At 41.9% G+C, this 27,847-nt stretch overlaps 3 protein-coding genes across 3 annotated transcripts in view; 2 read left to right on the top strand and 1 right to left on the bottom strand.

Annotated features, from left to right (window-relative positions):
* rlf (RLF zinc finger) overlaps positions 1–2,808 on the bottom strand; it is a 16,463-nt gene extending 13,655 nt beyond the window's left edge. The window contains exons 1-3 of the mRNA XM_021574749.2: positions 2,535–2,808; positions 326–480; positions 1–81 (exon numbers count right to left, since the gene is read on the bottom strand). The exon at positions 1–81 is cut by the window's left edge and continues 1 nt beyond it. Of these exons, the coding sequence (XP_021430424.2) occupies positions 1–81; positions 326–480; positions 2,535–2,714 (416 nt within the window). The 5' untranslated portion in view covers positions 2,715–2,808. The remainder of the gene's footprint in view (positions 82–325; positions 481–2,534) is intronic.
* Positions 2,809–15,502: 12,694 nt separating this feature from the next.
* Positions 15,503–16,792, top strand: znf593 (zinc finger protein 593). The gene is given in 4 exon segments (NM_001165086.2): positions 15,503–15,639; positions 15,931–16,148; positions 16,256–16,318; positions 16,489–16,792. Coding segments are annotated over 3 exon segments (390 nt in total). The 5' UTR covers positions 15,503–15,639; positions 15,931–15,948; the 3' UTR covers positions 16,616–16,792.
* A 1,949-nt stretch (positions 16,793–18,741) lies between these two features.
* selenon (selenoprotein N) lies at positions 18,742–27,384 on the top strand. The gene is made up of 12 exons (XM_021574746.2): positions 18,742–19,211; positions 20,584–20,701; positions 20,820–20,950; positions 21,258–21,470; positions 23,022–23,146; positions 23,232–23,369; positions 23,538–23,619; positions 24,446–24,634; positions 24,801–24,906; positions 25,183–25,295; positions 25,670–25,771; positions 25,974–27,384. The coding sequence occupies exons 1-12, from the start codon at positions 18,990–18,992 to the stop codon at positions 26,139–26,141; spliced, it is 1,707 nt and encodes a 568-aa protein (XP_021430421.2). The 5' UTR covers positions 18,742–18,989; the 3' UTR covers positions 26,142–27,384.
* The last annotated feature ends 463 nt before the right edge of the window (positions 27,385–27,847 follow it).

Here is a 27,847-nt window from a genome sequence, read left to right as displayed (position 1 = left end):
TGAACAGAGCGGTGAAATTGAACCCAGGCCTCATAAGGGATTTCGTTTTCAGGCACAGATAGCAACAGTTCAAAACAGCTCCTGGAAGCAAAATAACAGAGACAACGAAGGACAACTTGTGAAACTTCATGACACAACGTTATCTATTTCTAACATGCAGCACAAAAAAAAAAAAAAAAATGTGAAGCCATGTCAACAACAAAAGAAGGCTATGCATTGGAGCACACAGTAGAAATGTGGTGATCACTATACTTCTCTGACTTAAAAATAATCATCTAAGTACAACCCTAACAGTGTAAAGCACTTTGTTACTAAGTTGACTCACAGTGCTAGTCTCTTCAACACCAGGGCAACAGTGTCGGAGTCTGCAGTGAGATGTGGCCTTGCAGCAGCAAAGCAGTTGATGGCCAGGCAGTATACCTCCAGGAGAGGAAGACCATGTTCCACAGAATTCCTGCTCCCAGCGTAGTCCATCAGTGCCTGCAAAGACAGACATGGAGAAGTCAAAAACACTTTCAATTACAAAAAATTTAATAAAACAGGCAGCTGGGTTGTGGTTATTAAAAAATATGTTTTTGCACTTTCACTTTCATTAGGATTAAGACAACGAACAGCTATCTTATTTAGTTACGGAAAACACCCTGAATGCCAAAGACATTGTGTTGATGGCAGGCAGGGCAAGCACCATATGTCACTGTTAATTAGTCTTCCTGTGAGGTGTGGCAAGGCTCATTGAGGAAAGAGGCTACAGAGTGTTTCCCCTAGGATTTATTTTATTCTCCCTCCTAAATTGCGTGGAATTTGTTGTTTCAGTTTCTTACAAAAGGCCCATTACTTTTTGTCCAAAGTGATGAGTCTTGTTTTTACGCCATCTATGTGTAGAAAAGTAAATCTAAAAATAATATATATAAAAAGTTATATATATATATATATATATTTGAATTGCCATGGCGGGGGGGGGGGGGGGGGGGGGGGGGGGGGGGCTGTCTGATTGGTCCCAGCTTGCACTCTCTTTTTTACCTTGATTGGGCCTGGGGGAGCCGCCTACGTATTTGACAGCTCTAAGACAAGGTGTACCTAGAGAGCTGTGGACCCCCAGTCTGTCACATCAACATTTCCCCAAAGCCCCTCTTGCCAATAGTCCTCAGTGTGCACTTCTTTACCACCATTACAGTGGGTTGGCTAAATTTAACCTCCATCTAGGGTAAATATGAGAGTCGCTCCTCCAGAGAATAAAGCTCCAGCCTGAGTATATCTAACACCCAATTAACTTCCAATTAATGGTTAGCAGCTATAATTAACCCAGTTTAGGGTTTTTGGTAAAATAGTTAAATGGGAAATCTGCAGTTCAAACAATAAAGTAATCTCCCCACCACTGATTCTGTAAACAGCTGAGGAATGGGGCTGGAGAAAAGTAAGCACCATCAAATTCATAGACAGAGCTATAGATGCAAGGACAATCAATTATATCAACATAGATTAAACCATGTTGAGGTTATACAGTGTGTGTTTAAAATGACATTGTTTACAAATACATTAGTTTAGAAAAAGTCTATAAAACAAACAAGACAGTTAAACTAATATTGAGGCATTTTAAAGTTATATTCAAGAATGAATGGCTATTTCATGAATTTACAAGTAAAAAAGGTATGTAGCAATCTGATTGTCCCTTTAAGCTCTCAACTTTACGAATGTAGATAAAACAGCATAGCAAACTGATACTACAGAACAGGCAGTTAAAAACAAAAGTCTTAATTTTCAAATTATTTATACTTGAATATTGATTTTGACACAAGTGTTACTTGGTGTTAAAAACAAAATGAACGTGGATGAACCACGTTGCCATCAACTGGCGAGAAAGCATGTTTTTGTAGAGTGAGGGTCAAATAAACTCCTTAACCCGATAATGAAGCAAGTAAGGTTTAAGTTGTAGTTAACAAATAAAATGGCTAATAAATAAACTAACTAGGCTAATTGATAAGTAGGCTGACGAAAAACACTTGCACTGCAGGCCTATTTACATGCATGCCTGCAAGTGCCTGAAACAAAACGTGAAACACCCCGCCCCGCTTACTTTAAATATTCTAAACGTTGCAAATAGCAGCGCGATAAACTAGTTAACTACTAGTTTGTACAGACTGGACATAGTACTCAAATATTTTGCATGCCTGGTTGTCATCCTGGACCACTGCATCCGTCTCTCTCTCGGACAAGCTTGCACAACAACCATGACAACATTGGTTGCTAACGTTAGCTAACTGGCTAACTATTAGGTAGCCCAACTGATGATAGCATGGCTATGTTTTGCACATCATTGGTGGTTATGTCATGCAGTTATGTTATACTTTGTTGGGATCGTTAATTGTGCATTAGATGCATATTGTTTGCTTATCCTGATCAAAATGTTCCAGCTAGCAGCTAAAGGCCATATTGGCGCTGGCGCATACACAGCCAACATCGCTAGCTAGTTAAGCTATGCGAAAAAAACATTGCTTTTCCTTTGAGTTTTGCATGCACGCACGCTAGCTAGCTACCTGGCAGAAGTTGTCGCAATATTCGGTGGATGATATTTCCGAAATGTCTTGTTGCCTGAGCGTTGCTTCAAGCGCTCTCAAGGTGGTGAGCAAGCATTCCATGGCGACGAGAGTGTCCTCGGCAGTGTTGGAAGGCCGATTACTCCAGTCGGGCTCTGGTTCAACATCACTATCCGCCATCTTCAGTCCCCGCCACCGCGCGTATGCATCCCCTTCATGTGACGCGCGTGCACCAGCGTGCGCTCACCACTTCTTCTTCGTGTTGTTTTCCGACAGACTAGATGCTTTGTGGCGTATTGCTGCGTTTTTCAGGTCGGAGTGGAAATTGCACATTTTGTTCACAAAAAATGAACAAATCTAACTGCAAACACGCCACTATCCCCAACAAAACCACCACTTTGTTCCTAACAGATCCACCAGGCAGTTGGCCTGGGAGGCTGGAACTCCTTCTGTACAATATAATTGGGGCGGCAGGGTCCCCTAGGGGTTAGAGCGTTGGTAACCGAAAGGTTGCAAGTTCAAATCCCTGAGCTGACAAGGTGCAAATCTGTCGTTCTGCCCCTGAACAGGCAGTAAACACACTGTTATTTGTTCTTAACTGACTTGCCTAGTAAAATATTAAATAATGGATGACTAGAACAATCACTCTCAGCGGGCCTACTCGGCCAACCCAACATGTGACTAACATAAATTGAATAATGTGTCCTCGAACAAAGGGGGGGTCAAAATCAAAAGTAACATTCCGTATCTGGTGTGGCCACCAGCTGCATTAAGTACTGCAGTGAATCTCTTCCTCATGGACTGCACCAGATTTGCCAGTTCTTGCTGTGATATGTTACCCCACTCTTCCACCAAGGCACCTGCAAGTTCCCAGACATTTCTGGGGGGAATGGCCCTAGCCCTCACTATCCGATCCAACAGGTCCCAGACGTGCTCAATGGGATTGCGATCCTGGCTCTTCGCTGGCCATGGCAGAACACTGACATTCCTGTCTTGCAGGAAATCATGCACAGAATGAGCAGTATGGCTGGTGGCATTGTCATGCTGGAGGGTCATGTCAGGATGAGCCTGCAGAAAGGGTACCACATGAGGGAGGAGAATGTCTTTCCTGTAACGCACAGTGTTGAGATTGACTGCAATCACAACAAGTTCAGTCCGATGATAGTTTGACACACCGCCCCAGACCATGACGGACCCTCCACCTCCAAATCGATCCCGCTCCAGAGTATAGGCCTCGTTGTAACGCTCATTCCTTCGACGATAAACGCAAATCTGACCATCACCCATGGTGAGACAAAACCGCAACTCGTCAGTGAAGAGCACTTTTTGCCAGTCCTGTTTGGTCCAGCGACGGTGGGTTTTGTCCAATAGGCGAAGTTGTTTCCGGTGATGTCTGGTGAGGACCTGCCTTACAACAGGCCTACAAGCCCTCGGTCCAGCCTCTCTCAGCCTGTTGCGGACCGTCTGAGCACTGATGGAAAGATTGTGTGTTCCTGGTGTAACTCAGGCAGTTGTTGCCATCCTGTACCCGTCCCGCAGATGTGATGTTCGGATGTACCGATCTTGTGCAGGTGTTGTTACATGTGGTCTGCCACTGCGAGGATGATCATCTGTCTGTCCTGCCTCCTTGTAGCTCAGTCTTAGGCGTCTCACAGTACGGACATTGCAATTTATTGCTATGGCCACATCTGCAGTCCTCATGCCTCATTGCAGCATGCCTAAGGCACATTCACGCAGATGAGCAGGGACCCTGGGTATTTTTCCTTTGGTGTTTTTCAGTCAGTAGAAAGGCCTCTAGTTTCTTAAGGTTTCATAACTGTGACCTTAATTGCCTACCGTCTGCAAGGTGTTAGTGTCTAAACAACCGTTCCACAGGTGCATGTTAATTAATTGTTTGTGGTTCATTGAACAAGCATGGGAAACGGTGTTTAAACCCTTTACAATGAAGATCTGTGAAGTTGTTTAGATTTTTACAAATTATCTTCGAAAGTCAGGGTCCTGAAAAAGGGACGTTTCTATTTTTTTGCTGAGTTTAGTCACAAAGTAGCTAAAAAGTAGTAAGTAGTTGCAAAGTTGCTGATTAGCAAACATGCTAAAGTTAACTGTGATGAGACTTAAAAAATGTAGTGTCCTTCCATATGGTTATTTTCTGTCCCTGAGGTAGTACAGGTTGTCATGGGTACCATCTCACTCACATGTAGCCGCGCTGTCAGCACACAAGGCAATTTACAGAAGCAATCTCATCCCCATTTATCTCAAATGTTTTCTTTATATTCACGTTTGTTTTATATTGACTGGACTGGAGGTCTGGCATGATGAGAGAGATGGGAATTTCAGCAAATTGATGGAAATTATGTCCTGTTAAGTTTGCTTCTCTGTTTGGAATGGAGATATTCCCGTTAGGGGTCCTTGGAATCGTGACTTCTCATCATTGGCATTGTGAACTCTAGACTCGTCCTTATTATACGTATGCACAATGCTGTTTATTGTCCTTATTTCTCAATGGGATGGAATGGCTCAGCTATAGGCCCGATATTCACAACATCAACCGATCTGTTCAGTAGCTCTATGCCACAACCACTTCAGAGCTGAAGTGCAGTGAAGGGTCATTTTTAAAATAAAAGGAAATCTACTGGGGGGGGGGGGGGGGGGTCTACTATAACAGTAAGGGAAATCCAACACTGCTTGTAGTTTTTGATACAAAGCAATCGTCTGTCTGTGAAAATATTTGTCCTCAATGGGAATTTTCCAGTTGGTAGAAATTGGTTGTTCTTGAATTGCGGTGGCATTTGAGCATGGCATTTTGGGATATTTTTTTTTTCTTTATTAAAATGTATTTGGGTACATCTTCCCATTTTACATCAACTAATGTAGCATCTTAATGACTAGTGTTTACCATTATAATAACATTGTGCCAACAGTAGGTGTAACACGAATGATGCAACACCTGAGAAATGTTTGGTTGAGATTTTTCTTAAATGATGCTGAAATCATAAACCCTTTAAAAATAATTTACTGAATTGATATGATGACTAATTTTGCTCACAATGTAATTTCTGTTCATTTAAATGGACTAACACCAAGTGACATCAAATTGTCAATGGAATCCTCAAATGTATGCCATATTAAAAGGGTGTAATTAGCTAATACTTTTCTTTAATATAGACTCCTTCCCCCTATTGTCTCCACCCCCCTCCAGGTGTCGCCCATCTTCCCAATCCTCCCCTGTGTATACCTGTGTTCTGTTTGTCTGTTGCCAGTTGATCTTGTTTGTCAAGTCAACCAGCATTTTTGTGTCTCAGCTCCTGCTTCCCCCAGTCTCTCTCTTTTCTCACCCTCTTGTACCTTTGCCCCACCTCTGGATTATTGACCTCTACCTACCCTGACGCTGAGCCTGCCTGCCGTCCAGTACCGTTGCTCCACCTCTAGTTACTGACCCCTGCCTGCCTTGACCTGTCTATTGCCTGCCCCTGTTGAATTATTAAACCACTGTCAATTTGATGTTGTCTGCATTTGGGTCTTACCTTCATACCTGATCAAATCTGTAAATGGAATTTAAAAATATATAAATATTAGGATGAGCAATGTTGGAATGGCATTGACTACAATACAGTATATACATATGAAATGAGTAAAGCAGTATGTAAACATTAATAATGGAACACTAGTCACTTCAATAAAGTGACCAGTGATTCTATGTTTATGTACATAGGCCAGCAGCCTCTAAGGTGCAGGTTTGAGTAGCCGGGTGGTAGCCGGCTAGTGATGGCAATTTAAGTCTGTTGGCCTTGAGATGGAAGCTGTTTCTCGGTTTCAGTTTTGATGCACCTGTACTGACCTCACCTTCTGGATGAACAGGTATTGGCTCGGGTGTTTTTTGGCCTTCCTGTGACATCAGGTGCTGAAAATGTCCTGGATGGAAGGCAGTGTGCCCCCAATGATGCATTGGGCAGACAGCACCACCCTCTGGAGAGCCCTGCAGTTGCGGGCGGTGCAGTTGTCATACCAGGCGGTGAAACCGCCTGACATGACGCTTTAAATTGTGCATCTGTAAAAGTTTGTGAGGGTCTTAGGGGCCAAGCCAAATTTCTGCAGCCTCCTGAGGTTGAAGAGGTGCTGTTGCACCTTCTCACCGCACTGTATGTGTGGGTGGACCACTTCAGATTGTCAGTGATGTGTACACCGAGGAACTTGAAACTTTTCACCTTTTCCACTGCGGTCCCGTCGATGTGGATAGGACCATGCTCCCTCTGCTGTCTCCTAAAGTCCACGATCAGCTCCTTCGTTTTGTTGATGTTGAGTGAGAGTTTATTTTCCTGGTACCACTCTGCCAGGGCCCTCACCTCCTCCCTGTAGGCTGTCTTGTCGTTGTTGGTAATCAGGCCTACTACTGTTGTGTCGTCTGCAAACTTGATGATTGAGTTGGAGGCGTGCGTGGCCATGCAGTTATGGGTGAACAGAGAGCACAGGACGGGGCTGAGCATGCACCCTTGTGGGGCCCTGTGTTGAGGATCAGCATAATGGAGGTGTTGTTTCCTACCTTCACCACCTGGGGGGGCAGCCCGTCTGAAAGTCCAGTTGCACAGGGTGGGGTTCAGACCCAGGGCCCCGAGCTTGATGATGAGCTTGGAGGGTACTATGGTGTTGAAGGCTGAGCTGTTGTCAATGAACAGCATTCTTACCTAGCTATTCCTCTTGTCCAGATGGGATGGGGCAGTGTGCAGTGCGATGGTGAATGCATCGTCTGTGGCTCTATTGGGGCAGTAAGGTGGAGGTGATCCTTGACTAGTCTCTCAAAGCACTTCATCATGACAGAAGTGAGTGCAATGGGGAGATAGTCATTTACTTTTGCATTCTTGGGTACAGGAACAATGGTGGACATCTTGCAAGTTGGGACAGCAGACTGGGATAGGGAGAGATTGAATATGTCCGTAAACCCTCCAGCCAGCTGGTCTGCGCATGCTCCGTCTGGGCCGGCAGCCTTGCGAGGGTTAACACGCTAACATGTCTTACGTCGGTCATGGAGAAGGAGAGCCCACAGTCCTTGGGAGCGGGCTGCGTCGGTGGCACTGTGTTATCCTCAAAGCGGGCGAAGGTGTTTAGTTTGTCTGGAAGCAATACATCGGTGTCCGCGACGTGGCTGGTTTTCCCTTTGTAATTCATGATTGTCTGTAGACCCTGCCACATACGTCTTGTGTCTGAGCCGTTGAGTTGCGACTCCACTTTGTCTTTGTACTGACGTTTTTCCTGTTTGATTGCTTTACAGAGGGAATAACTACACTGTTTGAATTCAACCATATTCCCAGTCACTTTTCTATGGTTAAATGCTGTGGGTTCGTGCATTCAGTTTGGCGTGAATGCTGCCATCTATCCACAGTTTCTGGTTTGGGTAGGTTTTAATAGTCAGTGTGAACAACATCCCCAATACACTTCCTGACAAACTCAGTCACCATGTCCGTGTATACGTCAAGATTATTCTCAGAGGCAACCAGGAACATATCCCAGTCCTCGTGAGTTACCTTCCGCTCCGATATCCAAAAGTTATTTCCGGCTGCATGTTATTTGGATTATCACTAATGGATTATCACCCCCCACCACCCCCTCTTTCATGCTACTGCTACTCTCTGTTTATCATATATGCATATATGCAGTCACTTTAACCATGCCTACATGTACATACTACCTCAATTAGACCGACTAACCGGTGTCTGTATATAGCCTCGCTACAGTATATAGCCTCGCCACTGTTATTTTCCACTGTCTTTTTACTGTTTAAAAAAAAAAAGATCTTTATCTATTGTTCACCTAATACCTATTTTTTTTACTTAAAAATTGCACTGTTGGTTAAGGCCTGTAAGTAAGCATTTCACTGTACGGTCTACTTCACCTGTTGTATTCGGCGCACTTGACAAAGACTTTGATTTGATTTCCTGCAATGCATATTTTCATTTTTCGTTCACTACCTGTACAGTAGGTGGCGGCAATACACCAATAGTTGTAGTCTGTCATAAAACCTTGAAGATAAACTTTTATTATAACGTTGTAGAAGATACATCCCTTACAAAGTCCTACATGAGTAATGCACTAAAAATCATGCAGGAATCCTGCAGAATATACAGTACTAGTCAAAAGTTTGGACACACCTACTCATTCAAGGGTTTTTCCTTTCTTTTTACTACTTTCTACATTGTAGAATAATAGTGACGACATCAAAACTGACATAACACATATGGAATCATGTAGTAACCAAAAAAAGTGTTAAACATATCAAAATGTATTTTATATTTCAGATTCTTCAAAGTAGCCACCCTTTGAGAAGCTCCTGGGTAACAGGTGCTATCACAAAGGAGAAGTGGTAGAAAAGGGTAATGGGTTCACTGGAGTGTATCCGCTTGAGTGAGCCAGAGCCACACACAGACACTAAACACCTGCAGAGGGGTTGCCTTGGTGATCGCATGAGCCAGAACCACACACAGACACTAAACACCGCAGAGGTTGCCTTTGAGTCAGGGAACATCATACATGGCGTTAAGGGCCCGTCTCCTTTAACGTTCCCTACGGTTTTCAACATGATGGCAGGGTTTGCTATTGATTACATGCAGGGCACCTTACTTGGCATGTGTCGATAAATGACTACACTGTGGTTTGAGTCCAAATATCACCCTGAGTCCTGGTACATTGGAAGAGAAATAGAGCACATAAACAAAAGACTGCTTGCCACAGAGTTCCGACACTCCCTGCTATTCTATAGCTTCACCTGTTTAAATGGGATTTTTCCCAGGCTGAACTTCCACCATTTTCTGCTACAGGGCACCTATTGTCTACTGAAAGACACGGTTACATCTCATGACATTGGGATGTTCTTTCCAGAATTTGTTATTAGGTTTGAACAATTGTATGGGAAATATAGCTGACATGACAATGTTCACATATTTGTGCATGCACATACATCTGTCTGAAACTGGGGACCTTTGTGGGCTCAGTGCATTAATCTTTGAAAGTTGTAATGGGAGACTTGGTCAACTCTTCCATGGGACTCAAGGTGTATGAGGACAAATAGTGGAAATGTTCACCATCTACCAACACATCCAGAGACTACTCACTATTACATTCAACACAGAATCAAACCAAGCTAGCAAAAGGTTTGTTGAAGAAATGTTAAGGGGCTACAAACTCGGCCAAACAAATGTGGAAAAAAGTTATGTATTTTTACTAGAGTATCCTGTTGCACGGAACCTCGAGGGAGGCTTTTCTCCTTGGAGAGTCAGACGTTACTTACGAAGAACCATGTCAATTTCACCATAGAGTGATCGTTAATGGGAATCGCATTCATTCCAAAACAGGAAGTACCTTATGGAAACGAGTGAACCATGTCGTGGTCACCCAACATGGGTCAATGGGCATGGTCAAGTATTTTGTTGACGTTGGCAGTGAAGAGGGCTACGCTTTTATAGACCCAGTGATGACAAGATGCACAATAAAAGACCTAGGGAGAGGAGGCACTGCCTCTGGGATTCTTAAAGAGATTGGCATTTCAAATGAGGTTCAATTAATCAAATGCACAGACATCCGTACCACCTGTGGTTAGCTGAAAGACATCCCAGGTGTACAAGGGAACTACATCTGTTTACAGCCCAACAAATGGGAGGTAGACTGAGAAAGAGTTGAACCACTTAACTGTACACAACTTTATTTTACACAATTTATTCACAGTATGTGTGTGAATGAAGGTGTTTCTTAAACTGGCAGCATGATATATAAATGCATTATTACATTGACTGAAGTATGGGCCTACTGAAACCATTATAAATTGTGTTGGTATCGATCAAATAAAAATAGCATACACTTTTTATTGAATGTGGAGATGATCATTTATTACATTTCTCATCTGCTGAGTTGAAATGTCTATTGCACTATATTTCAAAAGTCTATATTCTCTGTTGTCACAACATACTGTATCTCAAATCCTGTAGTTAACTTGAAATTGCCATATCTTGCAGGAATTTCAAAATCCTGCAGGGTTAGTTTTTTTGTAAGGGGTGTTAGGAAGGTGTTCGCTGAACTCAAATGCTATTACTTTGATTGGCTAGAGTTATGCTTACCCATTTGCAATCCCTTTAGGGTTGCTTGCTGGCTAGCTGGTTATACACTGGTTATAGCTGGCTAGTTATCTACTGTTGTTTATTTAGCCTATTCCACTGTTTGTAGAATGCATGCTGGCATTTTAATATAGCGTAGTAAATGGGAATCCGGACACACTGTGGACACATTTAAATGTAGATTCATGACGCGTTCTGAATTCCATTATCCAAACTCTATGATCAGAATACTACATCTGCATGAACTGTCAGGTCTAGACACTACTGTACATTTAAATATGTCTACCATGTCCAGGGTGTCCAGATTCCCTTTTCCCAAGCTATATTCAAATTCCAGTATGCATTCACCAAAAGGTGGAATAGGCTAAATACGATAACAGAAACAACAACTGATGACAGTAGCTAACTACTGTAGTTAACTAGCCAGCTAACCTATGTAGCTAGCCAGCAAGCTAGCAATCAACGCTAAAGGGATTGCAAACGGGATCATCAAATTCATTTATAAAGCCTTTTTACAACAGCAGATGTCACAAAGTGTGATACTGAAACCCAGCCTAAAACCCCAAACAGCAAGCAATGCCGATGTAGACGCTCAGTGGCTAGTTAAAACTCCCTAGAAAAGATGGAACCTAGGAAGAAACCTAGAGAGGAACCAGGCTCGGAGGGGTGACCAGTCCTCTTCTGGCTGTGCCGGGTGGAGATAAGAGACATAGCCATTAAAGCCATTGTTTTTCAAGATGTTCAAACGTTCATAGATGAACAGCAGGGTCAAATAATAATCACAGAGGTTGTAGAGGGTGCAACTGGTCAGTACCTCAGGAGTAAATGTCAGCTGGCTTTTCATAGCAGAGCATTCAGAAGTTGAGACAGCAGGTGTGGTAGAGAGAGCGAGTCGAAAACGTCAGGTCTGGGACAAGGTAGCACGTCCGGGGGAACAGGTCAAATCAAAATCAAATTTTATTTGTCACATACACATGGTTAGCAATGTTAATGCGAGTGTAGCGAAATGCTTGTGCTTCTAGTTCAGACAATGCAGTAATAACCAACGAGTAATCTAACCTAAAAATTTCACAACAAATACCTTCTTCACACAAGTGTAAAGGGGGTTCCAGTCACAGGCATAACAGTTGAAACTGGAGCAGCAGCACAACCAGGTGGACTGGGGACAGCCAAGAGTCATCAGGTCAGGTAGTCCTGAGTCATGGTCCTAGGGCTCAGGTCCTCCGGGAGGGGAGAGGGAGAAATAATTAGAGGGAGCATACTTAAATTCACACAGGACACCAGAAAAGACAGGAGAATTACTCCATATATAACATCCAGCTATAAGGGCAAGGCGAGACCCAGATACAAACACGGGAGGCAGATGGTCTTTAATATTTATTAATCAACCCAAAAGGGGTAGGCAAGAGAATGGTTGTTGACAGGCAAAAGGTCAAAACCAGTTCAGAGTCCAGGCGGCACAGTGTGGCAGGCAGGCTCGAGGTCAGGGCAGGCAGAATGGTAAGGCAGGTGGGTACAGAGTCCAGAAAAACAGGCAAAGGTCAAACCCGGGAGGACAAGCAAAAAGAGAATAGAAAAGGCATGCACACGTGAAAACCACACTGGTTGACTTGGAACATACAATACAAACTGGCAAAGAGAGACAGGAAACACAAGGATATACAAGGGTGGAGAAAATAACAAGGACAGGTGGAACTGATCAGGGTGTGACACCAGCTTCTTCACCTGCAGGATTGTCTGAGACCAGCCACCTGGACAGCTGATGAAACAGAGTATTTCTGTCTGTAATAAAGCCCTTTTGTGGGGGAAAACTCATTCTGATTGGCTGGGCCTGGCTCCCCAGTGGGTGGGCCTATGCCCTCCCAGGCCCACCCATAGCTGTGCCACTGCCCAAACAAGGGAAATCCATAGATCAGGCAGAGCTGCCAACTCTCACGGCACACCTCTTGTATCTCACTCATAGAAAAGTACTGCTTTTATTTTCTAATTAGTCCGTGCGTTAACTTTTCAACTGTGCTCCAAATTGTTTTGAAACCAGAGCATTTACGCCTGCAAGTTAACCTCTACGGGACGGTTGTTGCTAACGTGCGCTAACGTGACCAGAATGACGTTATATACAACAGCCAACTTTCAGGGACATAGACATGTCTTATATGGGCAGAAAGCTTAAATTATTGTTAATCTAACTGCAGTGTCCAATTAACTGTAGCTATTACAGTGAGAAAAGACTATGCTATTGTTTGAGGACAGTGCATAACAACAACAAAAAATATATAACGGCAACTGGTTTGATACATTCACCTCTGAAGGTAAATAATGGACTTATATTCAGTAATCTTGCTATGATTTGTCATCCTGAGCGTCCCAGAGATAAAATGTTGCATAGTTTTGTTTGATCAAATCCATTTTTATGTTCAAAATGTAGGAACTGGTGTCTACAGTTTGACACCACTGCTGTCTCTGGCTCCACACTCATCTGGCCGGGCCATCAAGATGTGTGAAAGTTAGTGTATAAGCTAATGATCCATCATGTATGACATTCCTAGGAGTGTGCAAACTTACATTTGTTATTACCATAGCATTTTATGTTCTCTATAGTTATGTACTTGAAAATAAATAAATTGACCAATTCTGCACTGGCAGACTCCTGGCAGACTTGATACAAAATGTTCTGCATAATTCTTCACTGGATCTGTCTGAAACTTTGCACACACACTGCTTCTATCTGGTGGCCAAAATCTAAATTACACCTAGAATGCTTTCTGAAAGTGTGGCATTTCTATAGCATTTTTAATTAAAAAAAAAGTGTTTTTTTGTTTATTTTCTCTTTTACCAGATCTAATGTGTTATATTATCCTACAGAAATTTCACATTTCCACAAACTTCAAAGTGTTTCCTTTCAAATGGCATCAGAAATATGCATATCCTTGCTTCAGGTCCTGAGCTACATGCAGTTCAATTTGGGTATGTCATTTTAGGCGAAAATTGGAAAAAAGGGTATGATCCTTAACATCACGAGCTGAACCTCTATCATTGTCCTGTGTAAGGGATCAAGGGGATTGGATGCACGTTTTAAAGAAACGCCCCTCAAGATTAGAGTGGCGGTGAATGGAGAGAGTGAACGTTCTTGCTGAGTTTAAAAAACTCCAAAAGAATAGCACAGTAGCACTGTTTTTTATGTACAACGTTGTCAACAAAATTAGGTTGCTGTTACTCCCTATTGCAGAATGCATTCTTTTGACAGCATGTACTAGTCGACATAATACACACTTGCACCAGTCCCCTCGTTTGGTGATAAGCATTTAGGCTGTGACAACGAAAAGTCAGCAGACAGACCTACACTACAGTATGTTTTAGCAGGGAATTTTGGTAGGGTAATTTATTAGTAACTATTAAAATAATTTGGTCAAACAGATTGTGAACCAAAAGTGTATGTTTTTTTTTCTAGAGGGGGGACAATAGAAAAATAATTTGGTCAGGGTGTAGGGGCAGATTTATGTAATCTTGTCTTCAAGAGATTTTATTATTTATTTACTGTCACATCTGCTCCTGCATTGCCCTCTACTACTCATCCTGTGTCTCCCTGAATTGCCACCACTCCCCCAGTACTCTCTCTCTCTCTGTGTGATTGTGTGGGCGGAGACAGGTGTGCTGGATTCAGAGCAGATCCACAACAGCTGCAACCTGTTCCATAATCACGACCTCTACAAATATTCAGCCCTGCCACACGGCCAGATCGTAATCACCGGTCGGTCGGTACATACGTAGTATTAGACACTGGTTTCCTCGCCACTGCAGGTCCGCCTCTGGTCCCTGTCTCCAGTTCCACGTCATCCTGCTACTCTGTCCTGGATTCCCCACTCTATTACTCCATTGGATTTTTCCAGTGTAATCACCTATTTGAAATCTATGGCTGTCTTTTGAAAATTAATTATGAGGCAATGAATTTTTGTTATACCGATAAGCATTGGATATTAAATGCTGCAGGAATCAAATATAATTGTCGTATTGTGCACATGTTAGGCAGAGATGGTAGGTGTACTCACAAATCATAAATGCATCATATGTTTATGTATGGTAAAATGAAGGCAAGGATCTTCAACTAGTAGGAATTAACAACATAAATATTGATATTCATTCGATTTTGAGAAATGAATTGTTACAACAATGACATTTTCAAAAACCCAGCACCTAAGAGGCCAAACCTCCTGTGGAGCAAGTAGAATTTTCTTCCAGCCCTATTTTAAAGAGCAAGGTGTTACACAAATACAAAATGTTTGTGTCCTTACCTTGAAAGCGGTCTATGGACAAGGAGAGCGCAATCTATGATTTGGTTACCCACGGCCTCAACCATCAATATTACAATTTTATTTTACATTTCATCACTCCAAAATTGCAGTTGTCTAATTTTGAATGGTTTGTTTAATGTTAAAAGCATCCTATATACACTTGACCTGTGATTTTAATTGTTATATTTTCCACACTGGTCATATGCTTAAACCATGTTAAAGATGTAGAATTTCATTTACTGTAAAATTTTCCATTCTAGGGGTTGTGCCAGGGGGCAATGAAATTCACATAGCAAATCTCACCCCAAGCTTTCATCAAAAGTTGGCAGCCCTGGATTAGGGCCTAATGCATTTGTCAATTGACTGATTTCCTTATATGATCTGTAACTTTGTAAAATCGTTGAAATCGTATATTTTTGTTCAGTATATTTCCCGCTCCTCCGTGCAGGAGACCAGCTGTACCGCCCGTTAGCACACAGGCCTACTAATAACATTTTGGACTGTGTTCTCTCTAGTGGTGTGTGTAGGTAAGGCATGTTGACCACGGCACGTTGACCCGGATATGATTTCGTCAACAAACACGTGTGAAAGAATCTAGCAAACTAGTTAGCCAAGCTAAAATACGAACAGCACGGTTTTGTGGAAAATATTATTGACAGGGCGAGTTTAATACGGTGTTATGACAACAGAAAGGTCTTGCAATCATTTTTAACTAAGGTACGTTAAACTAGTTTTGAAAAGTGTTATTTCTCGCGTAGATTAAGATTTTGATAAGAAGACGGGTTCTGTCTCAGTAACTGCCGTAGCTAGCTAATTTAGCTACTACTAGATAACTAGCTAGTTAATGTTTATATCAAGTCAAAAACTTAACATATGGCAATTTTGACAGTTAAGTCAGAAAATATGCAAATGGTGTTGTAAATTGCTTGTAAACATAAAGCAGCATGCGGACAAATTAATTCATGCAATAGCAACTATTTTGCAAAACCCATTATATTATTCCAATAGGTATCACCTAGCACCACCATGGGGAAATCCAAACAGATCGGAAACCACAACAGTACCAGGAAGAAGAGTATTGGCAAGACATGGAAGACAAAGAATTATACGAAGCACTTGGACCAAATCCATGCAGACATGAAGCCCTCAGTTGCAGCCAAGTTGCTCAAACAGGAGGTGGACTATGATGTCACTGGTAGTGCCCAGCACTACTGTTTACATTGCGCGTAAGCACTTTTATGCTCTTTCTTGCATCTATCCAAGAGGTTCACAGAAACAAAAAAAAATGGCAACTGGAAAGCCGTAATTTAATGTGCATGTGTTTTGTTTACAGACGATATTTTGTTGACGTGAAAGCCCTGAAGGAGCACTTTAAAACCAAAGTGCACAAGAAACGGTAAGATCCCCACTTTTCTTTTGAAACAGACAACTGTTCTTTGAATAAATGTGGATACAGTTCCTGTGACACACCTTCCCTCTCCCCAGCACCCTAACTTTGTAGATGGGCATGTTGATGTTTTGATGACTGAGCAGCTACATTTCTTCACTTTCCAACACTCTGTTCAGGATTAAGCGGTTGAAGGATGAACCCTACACTCAGGCAGAAGCAGATAGAGCTGCAGGTATGGGTTCTTATATACCTCACAAAACCGTAGAGGTGAAAACACAAGATGTGGAAGAGAAGATGGACTGAATGTGGACTGCCGTTCTTTAAGAACACCTTTCTTTTTGGTGACTTTGAACTATGGACATTGCTTTACATAAATGCATTACCCATATATATTTATATGTACATGCACCTGTAAATATGTAATGTCTGTGGCGCAAAATGTGAACTTGTTGACAGAAACAATAAACTAAAAGGAAATTGAAATTCTATTTGAAATGTTTCTTTTGTGTTATTGACTGTATGTTTTTATGTGTAACTCTGTTGTTTTTGTCACACTGCTATGCTTTATCTTGGCCAAGTCACAATTGTAAATGAGAACTTGTTCTCAACTGGCCTATCCTGGTTAAATAAAGGTGAAATAAAATACATTTCAAAAATAATAATTTGTCATTCTGGCAGCAGGCCTGAGACAATCTAGTGAAAAATGCAAAATATTTATACAGTCTGTATTCAATTCCTGTGCAACACGTAAAACATTAAATATAGCTCTGAATTTAGAATACACTATATAGACCAACTCAATAAATTGCTTGAGATTGTAACTTGAGCTGAAATACTACTATAAAGCAGTTTGTACTCCTATAATTCACTGTTACCCTTAAATCCAATTATAGTACCATTCCATTAGTGTTTAGGATTTTTTTTTTTTTAACACTTTCATTGATTTTTTACAATGTGTTGTCATGCAACTTTCAATTTATTGAGCAGTTGTGTTCTGTTTATTATTGGCACCAATGTCAGAAATCTATATTTGTAGCAGCAAGAAGCCACAGATGTTTTGGGACAAGCACATCCAATATGGAAAGCTGTTTTAACATAAATTCATACAATTGTTGATATAAAATATGAATTCTGTTTTATATACATTTAGTTGATTTAAAGGAATTCTCTATACACCACCTTTCAAAAGTTTGGGGTCACTTAATGTTTTTGAAAGACAAAATAGCTTTTTTGTCCATTAAAATAACATAAAATTGATCCGAAATAGTGTAGACATTGCTAAGGACTTGTAGCTGGAAACGTATCTACATAGGTGTACAGAGGCCCATTATCAGCAACTGTCACTCCTGTGATCCAATGGCACGTTGTGTTAGCTAATCAAAGTTTATCATTTTGAAAAGCTAATTGATCATTAGAAAAGCCTTTGCAATTATCTTAACACAGCTGAAAACAGTTGTTCTGATTAAATAAGCAATAAAACTGCCATTCTTTAGACTAGTTGAGTATCTGGAGCATTTGTGGGTTTGATTACAGGCTCAAAAGGGCCAGAAACAAATACTGTTCTTCTGAAACTCATGTCTATTCTTGTTCTGAGAAATGAAGGCTATTCCATGTGAGAAACTGAAGATCTAGTACCACGCTGTGTACTACTCCCTTCACAGAACAGCATAAACTGTCTCTAACCAGAATAGAAAGAGGAGTGAGAGGCCCCGGTGCACAACTGAGCAAGAGGACAAGTACATTAGAGTGTCTAGTTTGAGAAACAGATTCCTCAACTGGCAGCTTCATTAAATAATACCTGCAAAACACCAGTCTCAACAGTGAAGAGGTGATTCCGGGATGCTGGCCTTCCAGGCAGAGTTGCTTTGTCCAGTGTCTGTTCTTTTGCCCATCTTTATTGGCCAGTCTGAGATATGGCTTTTTCTTTGCAACTCTGCCTAGAAGGCCAGCGTCCCGGAGTCACCTCTTCATTGTTAATGTTGAGACTGATGTAAAAGGCTCTGCATGGTCAATCTGGACTCTGCAGTGGCCTTACAACATTTACTGCGATGCAGCCTCTGCAGAAGGCAGAGCTTTCATGCTTCACAGAGCAGAACTTTTGTGACAGAAGTGGTCAAGGAAGTGAGTTTGTGTTTATACAGGACCTCCGGCCCCCAACTACCGTCAACCAATCATGTCAGTGAGGTGCTATATGGATATATATATATATAATATATAAAAATCGAATTACTGATATTGATAAAATCATTTCTTGATATACATTTTTTAATGATTGATATCAAAACATACAATTATAGGTTAAAAAAATTATATAAATATATGTTTTAACGGCTTTCCATTCATCCAATGTTCTCTGGCAAGTCCGACATTATTATGGTTATGATGAACCAAGCAGATATTCCAACGAATAACAAAATAGCACACTGGCCCTTTAATGCTGTTTTGCCCCTCAGGGAATGTATTCGTTGAATGGAGAAGAGATGTGGGAAATGAGAATATCAAGAATGTCGTTACATATATAGCTAGCTGTTGGTTGCAACAGAGTAGCGGATAGTTCTACCGAGTAGAGTACATTTTAACCGTAATTGGTAGCTGTATTTCCAATAGATAAGGGTACTTTTCGCCGATTTTCTTTCTAGAGAGCACGCCTACGTTTGTGTAGGGGCGAGAGCAAGGAATGGCCGCGGACGTGGATAAAAGAATCCCGGAGGACAAGAAAGCTTGTTTGGGGGAGGATGAGCGTCTGGACAAATCTCAAGGCGGTGAACGACTGGCGCCTGGCAGGTCCAAGCGATCTTGGATCATTGGAGCAATGTCAACATTGCTTATGTTCATTATTGTTCCCCTTCTTGCCTTTGGTTACACATATTATCAGGACTCACAGCTACTTAAACGTCATGTAAGTTCAACATCTGTATCCATGTTTTACGCATCTTGTTCAGCAGATGTCTTTAGTTCTGCATCTGAATTGACTGTAGTGGTGTAAAGTATTTAAGTAAAAATATTGTAAAGTACTACTAAAGTCGTTTTTTTGGGTATCTCTACTTAACTATTTATATTTTTGCAAACTTGTACTTTTACTTCACTACATTCTTAATGAAAAAAAATGTACTTTTAACTCCATACATTTTCCCTGACACCCCAAAGTACTCGTTACATTTTGGCAGGAAAATGGTCCAATTCACAGTTATTTATCAAGAGAACGTCTCTGGTCATCCTTACAGCCTCTGATCTGGCGGACTCACTAAACACAAATGCTTTCTTTGTAGATGGTGCTGGAGTTTGCCCCTGGCTATCCGTAAAAAAAAAAAATATATATATATATATATATATATATATATACACTGTTGTGTCTGTCTGGTTTGCTTAATATAAGGAATTTAAAATAGTTTATACTTTTACGTTTTGATACTTAAGTACAATTTAGCAATTCCATTTACTTTTGATACTTAAGTACATTTAAAACCAAATACTTTTACTCAAGTAGTATTTTACTGTGTAACTTTCACTTTTATTTGAGTCATTTTCTATTAAGGTATCATTACTTTTACTCAAGTATGAACATTGTACTTTTCCCACAACTGATTGTTGTGGAAAAAACATGATAAAACAGGAAACATAAAACATGAATTACCTTTTGAAATTATCGCAAAGATTGCATTTTCTCTGCCAAGTCTTGTGCTGATGGCAGTTATTTTTCTTAACTGTTAAAAGTTAATCGTAGTATTTGAAAACATGTGGCTTATTTTACATTTTTGGGAAGGTTTTAGAAGTTGAACACACACCTTTTGTCTTTGTGGGATCAAACACTTTTATACCCCATAGTGTTTTTTAAACTTTTTTTTTTAACCCAAAATCGTTTTATTAGGGTCTGCCACAGCTGGTCCCACAATTAACACCCCACTTACAGAAATAGTTGTCTGGCTCACAAGTTGTTCTCCTTATTCCATCCATTGAGCTAACATAAGAGGGCACGCAGTCAGTGTATTTTTGTGTAGAAGGGCCTCAAGGTTACAACATTCTTTTGGGAAACTAATCCCCTCACTTCCTTGGCATGTTTAATTTCAAGTACACTCATTTGATAAACTGATATATTTGTAGCTGCTTTCTTTATCCAAAACAATGTTTTCAAAATTGTAGTGTGCTTAGAGGTTAGTGTTAAAAAGGTTCACTCTGATCTGTCCCAGACATTGTTCAGGAATGTCACTGGAGTGTGAGAACTGACACGGTAAGACGCAAAAAGGAGGCCTTATTGTGTGTTCCTCCAACAGGAAGTGGCCTTGAAAGCACTGGGCACCGAGGGCCTCTTTCTCTTCTCCTCCTTGGACACAAACCATGACCTGTACCTTAGTCCTGAGGAGTTCAAACTCGTCGCAGAGAAACTCACAGGTTCACCACCAGCCTTCTTATGCACCCTAACACATTCAAATCCAAAATACTCCATCCCCACAAACCCAACACGAATACACAGTCATTGGTTTGTATCCTTTTGCCTGCCTCCCTGCAGGGATCTCACCTCCAGCAGATTTTGAGGAGGAAGTGACCCATGACCCCAATGGAGAGACCCTAACCCTGGAGGCCAAGATGCAGCCTCTGCAGCTTGACACAATGACGAAGAGCAAGGACGGCTTCCTCGGGGTAATAAGAGTAGACCAGCCCAACACTCACGTTATAATAACAGTGATAACTTACCTTACCTGTGAATTGCACTGAATTATAAACTGGGTGGTTCGAATGGAGAATAGATAACACTCTACATTGTAAACATTTTACTGCTTTCGAAGCTGTGTCTCTGAGTGGATTCAAAAGATGACCTACCAGTAAGTTGCTTTTATAAAAGGACTTATGGTGATAAATTACAGTAAAGGGAGAAAAAGGTTCAAATAGACAGTCCAAGGTTTAGCAGAGAAAGCCTCATATCACAATTAAGTCTCTGCCTCTCCAGGTTACTCATAGTTCCCTGAGTGGGCTGCGTTCCTGGCAGAGTCCTGCTGTGCCCTCCATGTCCTTCTCTGCCAGCCAGTTCAGGGCCTTCCTGCCCCCCAAAAACAAAGGGGAAGTGGGGGACACCTGGTGGGTCATTCAGAGTGAGCTCAACATCTTCACTGGGTACCTGCCAAACAATCGCTACCACCCTCCTGCACCACGAGGAAAAGAGGTACGGTTTTAGGAAGTGACTGTATCTGATATTTTATATTGAGTTTGATTTTAACTGTCTACTACACTTGATCATCACTCAAACTCTTGGCGATGATTATATATACAGTGCCTTGCGAAAGTATTCGGCCCCCTTGAACTTTGCGACCTTTTGCCACATTTCAGGCTTCAAACATAAAGATATAAAACTGTATTTTTTTGTGAAGAATCAACAACAAGTGGGACACAATCATGAAGTGGAACGACATTTATTGGATATTTCAAACTTTTTTAACAAATCAAAAACTGAAAAATTGGGCGTGCAAAATTATTCAGACCACTGCAAATCTACCAAGACCTGGCCGTCCCTCTAAACTTTCAGCTCATACAAGGAGAAGACTGATCAGAGATGCAGCCAAGAGGCCCATGATCACTCTGGATGAACTGCAGAGATCTACAGCTGAGGTGGGAGACTCTGTCCATAGGACAACAATCAGTCGTATGTTGCACAAATCTGGCCTTTATGGAAGAGTGGCAAGAAGAAAGCCATTTCTTAAAGATATCCATAAAAAGTGTTGTTTAAAGTTTGCCACAAGCCACCTGGGAGACACACCAAACATGTGGAAGAAGGTGCTCTGGTCAGATTAAACCAAAATTGAACTTTTTGGCAACAATGCAAAATGTTATGTTTGGCGTAAAAGCAACACAGCTCATCACCCTGAACACACCATCCCCACTGTCAAACATGGTGGTGGCAGCATCATGGTTTGGGCCTGCTTTTCTTCAGCAGGGACAGGGAAGATGGTTAAAATTGATGGGAAGATGGATGGAGCCAAATACAGGACCATTCTGGAAGAAAACCTGATGGAGTCTGCAAAAGACCTGAGACTGGGACGGAGATTTGTCTTCCAACAAGACAATGATCCAAAACATAAAGCAAAATCTACAATGGAATGGTTCAAAAATAAACATATCCAGGTGTTAGAATGGCCAAGTCAAAGTCCAGACCTGAATCCAATCGAGAATCTGTGGAAAGAACTGAAAACTGCTGTTCACAAATGCTCTCCATCCAACCTCACTGAGCTCGAGCTGTTTTGCAAGGAGGAATGGGAAAAATTCAGTCTCTCGATGTGCAAAACTGATAGACATACCTTAAGCGACTTACAGCTGTAATCGCAGCAAAAGGTGGCGCTACAAAGTATTAACTTAAGGGGGCTGAATAATTTTGCACGCCCAATTTTTCAGTTTTTGATTTGTTAAAAAAGTTTGAAATATCCAATAAATGTCGTTCCACTTCATGATTGTGTCCCACTTGTTGATTATTTTTTTTCCTTGAAAAATACAGTTTTATATCTTTATGTTTGAAGCCTGAAATGTGGCAAAAGGTCGCAAAGTTCAAGGGGGCCGAATACTTTCGCAAGGCACTGTACATTGGCGAAAACCAAGTGTTACTTTGACTATGAGATGATATTACAGCATAGTCTGTCATGGTATCAGTAGAAAATGTAAAGTGTCACAACTTGGTTGAAGAAAATATATGAACCTAGCAGTGACTGTATTTGTTTCCCCACAGGTTCTCATTCACTCCCTGCTAAGTATGTTCCATCCACGGCCCTTCATCAAGTCTCGTTTTGCCCCTCAGGGAACAGTGGCCTGCATCCGAGCCGCCAGTGACTTTTATCTAGACATTGTCTTCAGGTGAGGGAACTCTGAGATTCCTCATCAAGCCTAGTCCATTGCGTTTACAATTAGTTACCATGTTATTACCCCTGTACCTCCACAGGATCCATGCAGAGTTTCAGCTCAATGATGTCCCAGACTTCCCCTTCTGGTTCACCCCGGGCCAGTTCACTGGCAACATCGTCCTCTCCCGGGACTCCTCCCACGTCCGACAGTTCACCCTCTACGTCCCCAACGACAGGTCAGTGAATAACACGGTTGACTGTTAGCGATAACCAGAATTACCTTTGTAGTCTACAGACTTTGTGTCTTATCCATTCAGAGTAGACCTTTAGGATGATAGTAATGCTACTGATATATCTGTAAGTGAATGTAAGATGGCAGACACTGACTTCTCCCCGTCTCACAGGACTCTGAATGTGGACATGGAGTGGCTCTATGGAGCCACTGAGAACAGTAATATGGAGGTGGACATTGGATACCTGCCACAGGTAGGCTACTGTGCCTTGTCATGCTATGGTATACCAACATTTGATGTGGTGTAATGTGACATAGTAGGATGTGTTGTATTTGTTATGGGATCTCTGTGGGTGTTTTGTCAATATGCCTACTACCGTGCTCCGAGCATGCAAATTGGAGCACGGGACTGTCAGAGTATGAGTCCAAATCAAAGTACGGAGCACGGATGCATACTCTATTTGTACATATTTTGAAGCATCGACGCAAGCTTCAACGGAAAGTATGCACAGAAATATGACACAACCATGACTCAAAATATCTTGAAATCAATGGAAGAGAATATTTTAGCTGAAGCAAGCGAAAATAAACTCAGACTTCGGAATGAAATGGTGCCCATTCACATATTGCATGACAACAATATTTTGTCTTGATACATTAATAAATACTGTGTTAATTGTGGCTTGTGCATCGATCAAGCCCATAGTACGTAAATATGGCTAACAGGCTAGCTAGCTACCCACAAAAAAATTGACAGCTAGTCATCTACCTTGCATAACAACCGTTGTAGGTCTTTGCCTGTTAAACTACCCAGCTGATAATTATGAAGTAAAACGTTGGCTTTGTAGAAATCTTGTTTTTCGTTTCTATTGCCAATGTCCTGGCTGGAGGCAAGTTCAGGGAATGGGGAGGTACAGCGTGAGGTTATACAGTCAGGGGAGTGCGAGTGCTTCTCAAATGGAATGTTTTATGCGTTCTCCACACTCTCGTACTCAAGATAATGTCCTCGGAGAATGCACTCGTAGCATATGAGAGTGGAGCATGGTAGTATTCATATTAAGAAACGCTGTGTGTTGTCAGATGGAGCTGCAGGCCGCTGGTCCCTCCACTCCCTCCTTCATCCAGGATGAGGAGGGGAATATTATCGATAGCCGAGGGGGAGGCAGCGACCCTATCCAGTTTGTCTTCGAGGACATCCACTGGACGTCTGAGATCAGCCGCGAGGAGGCTGCTCGCCGCCTCGAGGTCACCTTCTACCCCTTCAAGAAGGTACAGCTCAATACGCCTGCTCAGTTTTGTCCCATCTATTTAGGGGATTGTTCTAGTCACCTTTGAACTTCGGTCACAACTTGGTAGTCCCCAAGCTCTCTCAAAAATAACTTGATAGACTCCGCACCACTGTGATGATGTACATCTCTCCTTCCATTGTCCACAGGTGTCATACCTGCCCTTCTCAGAGGCCTTTCAGCGAGCACAGGAAGAGAGCAAGCTGGTGCACTCCATCCTCCTCTGGGGGGCACTAGATGACCAATCCTGCTGAGGTGAGACGGTTCACCTGTGACACTGTGCTCTATGAAGATAATAATGATTATAATCCACCTTAGTGCTCACTTAGGGCCATTTTAAGTGATGAACTTACAAAATATAAAGTATATCCTGGACCTGGGGGTAAAGGGGTGTCATCTTGGGGGGGGAGGTTGAAGTGAGTGACTAAGGGAAAGACATCCAGTTAAAGCAGGATACCCTTTTGTGCACTGAATATTACAATGTCTTTAGCTTTGCATCTGACCTTTTTGCTTCCTCCAAACACGTCACAGGTTCGGGGCGGACTCTCCGGGAGACAGTCCTGGAAAGTTCGCCCGTCCTGGCCCTGCTCAACCAGAGTTTCGTCAGCAGCTGGTCCCTGGTCAAAGAGCTGGAGGACATGCAGGTGAGTGAGCGGCCCATATTGCTCAGCCCAGCCCAACCCAGCCCAGCTTGTAGGCAGTTTAATCGAATGACAGGCTCATTGTAATGGAATGGATGGAAAGGTGTTAAACATGGAAACTTTGTATTTGTTCCATTCCAGATATTACAATGAGTCCATCCTTCGATTTAAAGTGACACCAGCTGGCACCACTGGCTCATCCTCAAGGTTCAAGCCGAAAATAATGATACCACTTTTAATGGATAGTGTTCATTACTAAATCAAAGTTTGTCTCAAGTGACCTAATGTTGAACATATTCCACTCCATCTGTCGTCGAGGTCCTGCTGTCTGTTTTGATTGATGTGGTGGTGATGTATCCTAATAATCTTAATCTCAGGCTAACAAGCAGAACCCGGTTGAGAGTCAGAGGGCCCGCCTACACCTGGAGAATTACAACTTTCCAGTAGAAATGATGGTGGCGCTGCCCAACGGCACTATTGTAAGTCCTTACAGTTCCATCATGTTTCCATCTCAACATCCCAGTTGTTTATCAACAACCTTTAAGTGGATACTTCACTTAGTTGATTCTGGGCGTTGCTAAATAGCCAGCTAACACATTTTAAAAAAGGGTTTGGAGGAAATGACAACAGTCTACGGAGGGTTGAAAATGACTTGAATCTCTAATGACTTAAATTCTCTAGGTTCACCACATCAATGCTAACTACTTCCTGGACCAGACGTCCATGAAGCCGGAGGAGGAAGCTGCCACATTTAGCTTCTCTGGGGGGTTCGAGGACCCATCCACTGCTACGTACATCAACTTCCTCAAAGAGGGTCTGGAGAAAGCCAAGGAGCACCTGGCACAGTAAAGACGAACGGTGGTCAAAAGTGTGTGTGTAAAAACTAGAGGAATTCCTCTGTGAAGGATAATGATCAAAGAAAAAGCTAACTTGTGTGTAGGGATCAGATTCCTGAAGTGCTGGCTTGGCAGCTGTTAACTTTTCAGGTTGTTTTACTAGCATCCAATATGATCAGTATTACAACCTCTTCAAACGACAGTGGCCACTATACCAGTTGAGCCCTTCTGAAGACAACTTTTTTTTCTTCCATAACTAACCTCAATACTCAGTTGCTAGATGTTCTTTCAAGTTAACATGCTTCTAATCCCATTCCATATAATCACTAATGTTGCTGTTACTTACCAACTATTTTAAAGTACAATGTTCAGGGTCAGAACAGTGGCCAGGCTCCGAACATTGCTTTGACCTCACCTATAAAGTGGCTAATTAATTTGACTTATTTATGCTTTCTGTTATCATGTCATAACAGTGAGTGAGATTTGCTCAAACTTTTCTTTATATCTACATTTTCATATCAAAACAGACTGCACCATAATGCATTGTTCTGTTTTATTTGTTATATCTCGCAATACGCAAAGAACCACACGTTTTATTTCTGTTGGGGGGGCAGGGCAGGGCAAGTCGTTCCCTCTAGAGTTTCAGCAGTTTGTGACGGCCTTGCCTGAAAGTCCAAAGTTGGCTGGGTAGGGCCTGATGTCATTGCTTAAGCTTCTGCAGGCAACACCCCCGCTCTGTTCCCCCGAGGTTGCCAACAGCTGTCATGGAAACCTGGAAACAAAGCTGTATGGTGGCACAATGTGTAATGTAATAATTGTTTGTTTTGTTAATATTTTTTATGAGGGCCAACAGTCTTATGTTGACTGACCAGTTATTTCTTAACACCTTGACCATGAGATCAGAATTTAAGGGGTGACTACACCAAAGATTATATAACAAAATGAACTTAAGAGGCAAGAAGTTAATCATTGTGGATTCTATCACGTGTACATGTGATAAACTTTGAAATGGGTCATATCTTAGGAAACGTTTCTCCATCAGCCTCTTGTTAAGCGCTGCAATGTAGGTAGCGCATTTAGCCATTGCAGAGGTGAGTCATCTCCTTGAAATAGGCTTTTTGACTGATAGTGGCAAATTGTCTGCAAAAAAATAAAAATGGATCTTTACTAAAAAGTAGTCATGAGTGAGCTTGCACTGAACACTGGATGAAACCGACGTGTCCCAGAAGTATCAGATAAAGATGTTATAACATTCATAACGTCTATTTGTGTTGTACTGTGTGAACATTGATCAGAAATTAGATCTGAGTAAATTTCAGGTTGTATGTGGGTGACATGAAACATTTCTAAAGGTACTAAGTTTAGACCCCCTACCCCCCCAGTTCATATGCAACAAGGGGTAGTGATTTCAGTTCCTCCAATTAATGAATTTTAAACTATGGTGCCAGAATAAGAGTGCGAGTTGTGCTGGGGTGGAAATGCAGGCAGGCATGGCCTTTAGATGGGGAGCTCCATTGTTGGAAGGAAATGTGAATTCCACCATAGAATAACAGTATCCACAAGGCCGAGTCACCTGGAAGTGAGGACCATACCAATCTGCGGAAGGAGTGGGGGGCTGCAACAGGACAAGTCTTCCAATGCAGCGAGGGTACAATCTCCAAACCACCAATACCCCTCCACATAACGGTTATTTACAGTTGAGTTTCCAGCCCAAAATCA

This window comes from Oncorhynchus mykiss, chromosome 19 (genome assembly GCF_013265735.2).
Source record: "Oncorhynchus mykiss isolate Arlee chromosome 19, USDA_OmykA_1.1, whole genome shotgun sequence".
Lineage (NCBI taxonomy): Eukaryota > Metazoa > Chordata > Actinopteri > Salmoniformes > Salmonidae > Oncorhynchus > Oncorhynchus mykiss.
The sequence above is the reverse complement of the archived record's forward strand: the minus strand, read 5'-3'. Positions and strand labels throughout refer to the sequence as shown.